The 9,852-nt window shown below is 42.7% G+C and overlaps 1 protein-coding gene across 1 annotated transcript in view; it reads right to left on the bottom strand.

Moving 5' to 3' along the window:
• Nucleotides 1-3,021: 3,021 nt before the first annotated feature.
• The window catches only part of si:ch73-70k4.1 (uncharacterized protein DDB_G0271670), a 15,276-nt gene continuing 8,445 nt past the window's right edge, over nt 3,022-9,852 (bottom strand). Inside the window, exon 4 of the mRNA XM_063209569.1 lies at nt 3,022-3,110. Coding sequence (XP_063065639.1) covers nt 3,038-3,110 — 73 coding nt within the window. The 3' untranslated portion in view covers nt 3,022-3,037. The remainder of the gene's footprint in view (nt 3,111-9,852) is intronic.

Raw genomic sequence — 9,852 nt, 5'->3', positions numbered from 1 at the left:
TCAGACACATCTGGCAACACTGCTCTCCAACACCCTTACCAAACCCACCACGCACCTCTCCACCACAGTGTACTTTCTTTTTGCACCTGCCGCCAACCAACCAACCAACCACCCACCCACTCACCCACCCACATCCTCCATCAAACACCCACCACACACCTCCCATCACTTTCTTCCTTCATTTTTCTGCTTTCTTCTTGCACACCCCCCACCCCCAACCACCGCCACCACCTCCACCACCACCACCTCCTCCCCCCCACCCCACCCCACCCAGCTCATCTCATCTTGGGGGCGCGCTCCGCTGTACGATAGATACCCTGGTGGTGGGGGCGCGATGCGATCTGACCTGTACGTGGGCGATAAGGAGGCTAATAGGATTAATTAGCCTAGCGTCGTCACAGAGCCCCTCGCGCTCACTCTGCTCTCTACTCTACTACTCTGCTCTCTAGCCAGAGGGGTCGAGATGATGAGGGGAGCGGAGCGCGAGCACAGCGGCACTACAAAGACCAGCCGCAGAGACAGATAGCGATAGACACACACACACACACACACACACACACACACACACACACACACACACACACACACACACACACACACACACACACGCTGAAAGACACCGTGAGAATGATGGAGAGATGGGGAGAAAAGAAGAGAGAAATGATAGATGAGGGAAACCACTGAGAATAAAGAGAGCTCATCACAGAGAGAACAGAACATAGTTTTGTGAAGGGAAGCCAACCCATTTAAAGATGGGGCGAGATACACATGTAAGAAAAAAGACGAGTTAATGCAGGGATGAATGGAAAGGGGGAAGGAGGGAGAGGAGGGAGGAGTGTTATGTTTCTAGGAAAGTTAAACTTCCGATAGGATTCAAAGCCCGAGCTCTCTGATCCCTTCATCTCCTTTCAAGTCTGCCATCACTTCACTTCTGCTGCCCATAACAACGCTGAGCCACAACTGGGGTTGGTCTATTGGTCGATTGATTGTTAAACCGACTGATCGGTTGATTGATTGATTGTTTGACAGATTGATTGGTTGACTGATCGATTCGTTGTGTGTGACAGAATGATTGATTGACTTATTTAAGAAGATAAACCATTTAGAATAATAATAATGAAAAAAAAGAAAACCACGAGGCTTGATCAAATGTAAAACGTCCAATGTGGGACGTGAAATGATGTGTCAACTCAAGTGAAATAATCATGTGACGCCGTCGTCCAACCACAGAGCCTGCAGCCGCTGCTGCTGACTGGACAGGACTGGGCTGCCGGTCTCTCCTTTAGGAAAAATCCTTCATGATGATTGTTGACTGGTGTTCTGGGGTCCGTTTCTTGATTACTGTCGTTGCTAACCGGCTTAATACCGTCTTAAGACGTAACACCATTCCCTTGGATTTAGTGGTGAGCGTCGCTGTCAAGATGCAGTTGAGTCGCTCGTACAAAGGACGTGGCGACCGTCGTTAGCAAAGACGCTTTCGAGATACGGACCCCTGGGCTGTGCCTGTCTGCAGAACCCAAATATTGCTGCAGAACAGAAACTGAACAGAACCAAGCGGCAGATGCACCAGTGTTCAGGAGGACCCAGGTCTGAATGTGCGTGTTCTCCCCCGACTCAGGTGCCTCTGAGCTGAGGAGGGTGTAGCGCCCCCACTGGGTCAAAAGCAGCAGTTGCTACACCTGCACAGGTTTGCTTGTGTTGGTGCGTTTTCATCACCTTGACGTGGCGTATTGCAAAACTACTACTGCATAGAAGAAGAGACATTTCTCCTGCTGAACATGCATCAATGTAAATAAATGTTATTATTATTATTACATCTGTTATTCGTTTCATTTATGGTTTTGATATTTTGAGGTCGGAAAACTTTGCTTTTACCAAGAGCTTTTACATTATTTTTTACAAAGGTGTTGCTTGTTGCAGCCATTCACGGGTATGGAGGAGTCATTATTCAAACTGAATACTTACATTAGTTTCAAAAGGACAAAGGGGGATGATGGAGAACAACTTTTGGACTCTTGTATAATCACCAAAAAAGAAAAAGACGCATTTTGTTCTACTCGCTACTTTTTTGAAGTTGAAACCAGAAGATCCAGGGGCAAACACACACATTGCACACACAACACACACATTGTTATTAACCATAGCAAACAAGTAAACTGATGAAATGCAGTGTGTGTGGCTTCCCTCTTTAATCCTGTCTAATCATTTGAACAATCTAAGCACGTTTAATCCATGTTTATTTATTTACTGCAATTTATACATACATTTCCTATAAATCCAATGTGTGTTTTATAAACAACTACAGAAAGACAACAATGAGTCATTAGATAAACAACAGTTCATTCAGTACATTTTTATAGAGGGCTTGATGAGTTTCAACATGTTTACAAAGTGTAAGTGCATACATGTTATATAAATCCAATGTGCTTAAAAAAAAAAAAAAAAACTACAGAAAGATAACAATACGTCATTAGATAAACAGCAGTATGCTTTTATAAAGGGCTTGATGTGTGTTTACATGTTTACAAAGTGTCCATGTTTAGAAAGAGCTGCCAGGACTCCGCCTGCGTTTTAACACTGGTCCTAAGGTGGCCAAGAGCTGGGCCTCGGGCGGTATTCAGAGCAAATATTATTGTGAACAAAGCAAATAGTGTTGCTTATGAACCAAAACAATAACAAACAGAACAACAGTTCCAGGTGGAAGCAATTTGTGTGTGTGTGCGTGTTTGTGTGTGTCTGTGGCTGTGTCTGTGTGTGTCTGTGTGTGTGTGACTGTGTGTTTCTGGCTCCAAATACGGTGGACACATGGAAAGGAATGGGATATGACTTGAATGATCAGGATAGGGGAGGGGCGGGGGAAGAAATCTACTGATCTACAGTTTGTTTGTCATTTCACCCTCTTTTCCAGAAACTGAAAAAATAGATGGTATGCGATTATCACATTACTTAGTTATTTTAATCCAAACCAAAACAGTAGAAAACTCTGGTCTTTGTCCATTCATTGTGTGTGTGTGTGTGTGTGTGGGGGGGGGGGGTGTCACCAGACCATGTCTGTGGTCATCTCGGACAGGCACTGGGCAAGATGACTGTCACTGTCCATCTGGGAGAACCTGCAGAGAGGAGCACAACACTCAGTTAACATCCTTTAACCATCTACAGCAGGCGTCACCAACGTGATGCCCGCGGGCGCCAGGTAGCCCCCCAGGGGCTTCTGAGGTGCCCACAAAGGATGTTACAACCACAAGATTTTAGTCACAGTTAATGTTTTTCTTCATTTAAATATGAGATTTTTCCATTATAACCTATAAAGAATACTTCTTTATAACCGATCAGCAAATAATCATTCAATCATAGTGTGATTTGAGAACAATGTCAAGACATTGGTAGAGGATTCTGAACAACAAGTAGCCCGGGGGTAGCCCTTACAATTTAGTAGCAGAAGTCAGGTGGTGCAAGCACAGCTAATGTTACTATTGCAGTGGTTCTTAACCTGGGGTGCAGGCAGCGGGCACCCCCTGGGGGTGCGCCAGAGATTTCAAGGGGTGCACAAAATGTTGTTTCTGTTGAGTTTGTGACAACATTACAATTAGGCAAAATCAAAATGTGTTTTGGTCCCCATGTAAAGTCAATAAGGTATTAATAAATATCTCAGTCAAAAAGCATTGAAATAAATCACTTTAAGTATTTTTTCAGAGCTTATACATGTGTGGAAGTTTGGGTTGGGGATGCACGGCTTATCTTGGGCACAGATAAGGGGGTGCGCTAAGAAAAAAAGGTTAAAAACCACTGCACTATTGTATGCTTTAAAGGGGCACAAGGCAGGGTGACGTCCTTTGTGCAGTGCCCGTGGCATGCCCGTCTGAAAATCTACACCGTAATGGAAAAGTGCTGTTCAAATAAACTCGCTGCGAGACTATTTTTCATCACGGGATGCCAGCAGTTTATACAAATCTGAATACGGTGTGTAAAGCGATTTTTTCAAATGAAAAGTGTTTCCCACGACACTCGTTCGGACCGTGCTGTCAAAAGTTGCATGTGGTGTTTTCTGACAGCGGACCGTGGAAGTGGTCACGAGAGCCATCGTTCACTTACTAATGACTCGCATAAGCATCGGCTAACTCGGAGTCGGGACCATGAATAATTACACTTTTAAATCCTACCTGTAGCCCTTTTAAATCATTATCATTTCTGTTGTATCATATTTTTGTAAAAAAAACAACAAAAAACATGAATTGTAAATGAAACATATTGTACAATTAATTAATGTACCAACTTCACGCCAAAGTGACATTATTTGTGGTTGTGCCACCCTGAAGTCTGATGACGTCTATGACGTTCACCTATGCAGGTATTGCACTTCATCTATACAGTGAGTAGACCCCAGAAGTGAGTACGCCCCTCACATGTTTGCAGATTTGTAAGCATATTTTAAAGGACATTTTACTTTGACACAGTGAAAAGTAGCCAGCGTATAACTTATATAACCACGTCCATATATTGTTCACTCGAAATCCTTCAAAACACAACTATTGGCAGCCAGGGGCTGCATGAAAATATGAAGTGTTTATTTGCAAAACGGTGTATCTCCATTTTATAGAACGTTGGGAAATTGACCTTTTATATTGGGCATTCCATTGCACTGAACACTCATTTGCAATATTAAAATGCAAAAAGTCAAAAATGGTGATTATAGCGTTTTGGAAAAGAGCTCTTCATTTACTTACGGTATGTGACACACTGTGTAACCTTGCCGAGGAAATAGTTCTGCGTGACAAAACAAATCTCTGGGATTAAATAACTTGCGAAATCGAATCTTTTTTTTTAAATTTTAGGTAAGTTTCACTGGATAGATGGTGATTTATTTTAGTCTTGGTAAAAACCTAAAGTAGAAGTAAAGCTGGTAAACGCAATATTATAAAGATGATAAGAAATAAAGCATGGACCAATGCAAGAAACGCTGAATGGATCCCAATCCGCTTCTCAGGGTCATTGTATTACATTGACACAATGCGACAGAGGTCGACTCAGCGTGGAATTCGTGCAAGACTGTTGAGCTGAAGTTTATGTATGTTTCACCTCCCAACATACTTGCATTCTACATGTCAGATATGCACTCAAAAGCACACACATAGAGAAACACAGAAAGACACACACACACACACACACACACACACACACACACACACACACACACACACACACACACAGAAGCACATGCATGCACGCACACACACACACAGAAGCACATGCATGCACGCACACACACACACACACACACACACACACACACACACACACACACACACACACACAAAGAGAGAAACGCACATGCACAAACACACACACACACACACACACACACACAAAGAGAGAAACGCACATGCACAAACACACACACACACACACACACACACACACACACACACACACACAAAGCTGCAGGGCAAAGCTCATGCTGGGGCCCACAGCAGGCAACCAAACCCACTAATGCATACATATGCATATACTGCACACACACACACACACACACACACACACACACACACACACACACACACACACACACACACACACACACAGTACATGCCTATGCAGACTGTGAAGGCAAACACTCCAGACATATGCGCCCACATGGGTGTGCATGGGTCAGTGGCAGTTTAGAATTTCAAAACAGCAAAATAAAAAGTTACAGCAAGTATACAGTATGTCAAGACTTTTCACAGTACATCTAGAGTCCATTTTGATTCACTATCAGTGTTAATTTCGTCAGCTTTTTTTTATTTAGTCTTAGTCTTAGTCACAATGACGAAAATCAATTTTAGTCTTAGTCATATTTTAGTCATTGCCTTCCCAATTTAGTCTTAGTCTTAGTCAAAATGACGAAAATCAATTTTAGTCATAGTCAAATTTTAGTCATTTTAGTCATTTTAGTCAAAATTTCAAATTTTAGTCAACATTTCAATTTTTAGTCATTTTAGTCAATATTGTGGTGTAAAATAAACAACCTGCAATGGCTATTGTTATTTCACAAAGTATTAATATAGCCTATTGCAGCAAATATTCACCTTGTTACTTGGTCATTTTCCACCAAAACCCAAATCAGTCATTTCAACATCATAGAGCAAAAGAGCATCACACACACACACACACACATCCAGGTGCAGGCTGCGCTCTCTCTCTCTCTCTCTCTCTCTCTCTCTCTCTCTCTCTCTCTCTCTCTCTCTCTCTCTCTCTCTCTCTCTCTCTCTCTCTCTCTCTCTCTCTCTCTCTCTCTCTCGTGCATTAGAAGCTGCTGCATATTATATTTGATTTTGAGTTTGATCACGGAGGAAGCTACATGCTCTTCTTCACCTGACCGCGTGACTTAAAGCCTGCAGATTGCCGGCAGTGGGAAGACCAGACATCCCAAGTCTGCATGAAGTTCAAGAAGTCTCCCTGATAGTGGTTTCCCGATGACCACGAGTCAGATAAAATACTGCTGATGTTAGAAGTTAGCGGTTTTTGTTTTCAATTGGCAATGCGAGCAGAGAACGATAAGGACTCGTGCGGTATGTGTGGAATAGGCTTAAATAGATTGCGCGAGCACACTTCGTATGCCCTGCAAAAGTCCCAGGAAAAATAGTTAGGCAGGGGTATGCAGACTGGACGATAGAAAGGACACGCACATACAAATAGCCTATTTCAACACTAATGCTGTTTTGTTTGTCGGGGGTGTCGAGGCTCGATAAGCATGACCTGAAAAGAGTTTTTGGAACTTAGGAAGACGCTGAAAACGCATGGAAATGCTGTCGACTTCCTTGGGTCTTTTAGCGTTGCTCTCGACGAGAACAAGTTTCAAATCTCAACAGTTTAAAACTCCTTAGCGATCGCCCATCCATGATTCTTTTCAAAACTACAGTAGCCGTGCCTCTGTTACTTTAGACAGGCCAACTTTCCCACTGCTGGCGCGCGCTCCCGCTGTGACTGATTTAAATAAATTCACAAATCCGACCTTCATGATTTGCTTGCGAACTGCCTACTCATATGGTTAAACAACAAATATAGCAAACATTACAAAAAAAGAACAGACCGAACGCCGGGCTAAGACAGCCTAAGTGAAAAGGAGAATAGTGGAAGCTCGAGGAGGTTTAGAATGACAGTATCAGAGGGGGATTGGCGCGACTGTCATTACCTACTGCAGAAACACATGTCTTCGTCATGGACAAGAGGGTTGTTGAACATGTTTCAAAATGAACACTTCCCTCAACGTCGGCTATTTTTCTCTTTCTCTGGGAATGTTTTAGGACCTAAACTCAACTTAAATGGACTCACTGAACTACTAGGCTACAGAACTACTGACTGAGCCGCGCCATGCACTGGCTGCCAGCAGATACAAGCGAGGCAACACAGCGTGAGCTCGCAATCACCTATGAAGTTCAAGACACTTAGGCCTATATTACAATTACAAATTACAAATTAATTATACATAATTATATATTTTTAATGTCCATTCGTCCATGGCTTGCAAATTTCGTCTCGTCTTAGTCTCCTTGACGAAAATATTTTTTTATTTTCGTCATATTTTGATTTGCTTGAGGCAATTTTTAGTGCGTCATCGTCTCGTCATCGTCAAGGGAAAAAGGGGCGTTGACGAAATATTTTCGTCATCGTCGTGGTTGACGAAATTAACACTGTTCACTATGCCGCTTCATTTTCGACAATTGGCGTTTCGTTGTACATTTCCTTCAGCTTTTCTTGGAAAAAATATTTGGCATAGTGTTATATCATTCAATTATAAAAGCATATAAAAATACATAGGGCCTACATTAATTATAATTTATTTTAAGGCCATGTACGTATGTATTTTTTTAGTGTTGTCCGTTTTACCAAATGACATCTAATAAAATGTTGGGATTTTGCACACGCTTGCACGCACGTACACACACACACACACACTCATACACAAGCCAAAAGGGGGAGGGGTTACCTCATGAATAGACCAGGCTCGATGCGATTCAAGCGACAGAGTGCAGCAGCAAGCGATACGAGCGATTGAAGAGACTAGAGTATGTCCGTAGAGGCAGAAGGCAAAGCATCCAAACATTCCCATTGGCTGTGGCCACTGACTTCTACACAGTCATTGGCTGTCGCGGCTAGTCGACAAACCGCGTCATAGAAAGTTGAAAGGATTTCAACTTCAAACTGTCGCTCTCGTTGCGCGAATCGCCTCTAGTCTCCAGAATCGCTTTTGTCGTGCGACTCAATACAAAGAACTATAACTATATGAACTACAAGCATTGTGAACAATCCTACCAATAAACAAAGTAAAAAATAAAATAAATACAAATACAAAGTCAATTACTTCCGTCGCTCGCCTCGCTCATGTCGCGCTTGGTCTATTTGTGGGGTTAGGGGTCAAAGGGATCAGTAACCCAGGCCCAGAGTCGTGTCCTCATTACATTGTATTAGGGATGCAAATTATCGATTAATTCATTAATCATTAGTTGATAACCTTATTGATCGACTTATGATTAATTGATAAGCAGCGTTTTCCCCCCGAAATGTCAATGTTTCTCGAAAAAAAACTAATTCTATAACCAAGATATATAACCGAAGGTGATTTAATTATTTCCTCTATTCACACCAGAGGTCGCGTTAACCGACAAATGTCCGTCATTGACGGATTTTTTTGAAGGATGACGGAAAATTCTGAAGCCTGTCCGTCATTTTGACGGATCAATATTCAGGGTGATGATAAATAAATCACAAGTTTAAATAGGCCTACGCCTCTATCGAGTAGAGCAAATATGCATTTCAATTAGGCATAGTTATCAGCGCAGATAATTTCATGCTACTATCGTTTGCCTTTCTCCCTCTCTCCTTGATTGTCATACCATGCGCCGCAGCTGGGTTGTGCGGCTGGCTGCAGCAGAGCGCGCGCCTCTGCACTTGCTCAAAATAATGAATTAAAATAACTAAGACGTTGCCACCATACACGTGTGACTTCGACTTTAAGATTCAGAACTATTTGTAGACCTAAGCCTACATTTACCGACTAGCCTATCTGATTTTCTGCCAATGACGAAGTTGTCCCTCTATCGCCCTTCATAGAAGCATTCTTTCATAACTCCTCGCTTGAAACATAAACAAATATGCGAATAGCACGTTTGCTAGCCAGAACCTTCACTCAAAGGCAACGCAGGTCTAAAACGGCTTCAGAACATTAACTAATAAAAACGACGGATATTCAAGAACCAAAATATTACCAGGCAACGCAACTTACAACTTGGCAAACGTTGCCAGAAACGGCTAACCTTCTCTCATTTCGATAGCTGGTTCACCCATTATAGGCGATATATTTTTTATTCAGACAACTTTACCGCGCTCCCAGAGGCAACATAAGCCGATGGGGCTACGTATGGAGAGGTTCCCTTTACCGTCGCTGACATTTTTCAACAAAGTTTTGCGAAATCTGGTTGTCTTCCTGTTGTAGGCTTCAGTGCCTTTATCTACTGTCTGGGCTACACCTTTCTGCTTCAAGACGGCTTTCCTTTCCATCGTGCATGTGAAGTCCAACGCGAATATTATTTAACACTGCGCCTTTGTATTACAATCGGTGCATTAATCAGAGCAAATCGAGTGACTGACAGCTGTTGGATAAAGCCCTGCACGCGTCTTTTAAAAAAGTGCTTGTGGTGACCATAGCGCTAAACACTGAATCAGACGCGCGCCATGAGAGGCAGAGAGAGAAAGTGGACAGCAAAATTGACTCCATCCTCGAAGTTGGAGAATGAATGTCGAGTGAAAGGGGGTGTATTCACAGCGGTTTACTCTCAATTGGCCGCAATTGCGCATGTGTTGTTCTCGGTGCGG

The sequence above is a fragment of the Engraulis encrasicolus genome, chromosome 10 (assembly GCF_034702125.1).
Source record: "Engraulis encrasicolus isolate BLACKSEA-1 chromosome 10, IST_EnEncr_1.0, whole genome shotgun sequence".
Lineage (NCBI taxonomy): Eukaryota > Metazoa > Chordata > Actinopteri > Clupeiformes > Engraulidae > Engraulis > Engraulis encrasicolus.
Note: the sequence above shows the minus strand (reverse complement) of the source record. Positions and strands in the feature narration are given on the sequence as shown.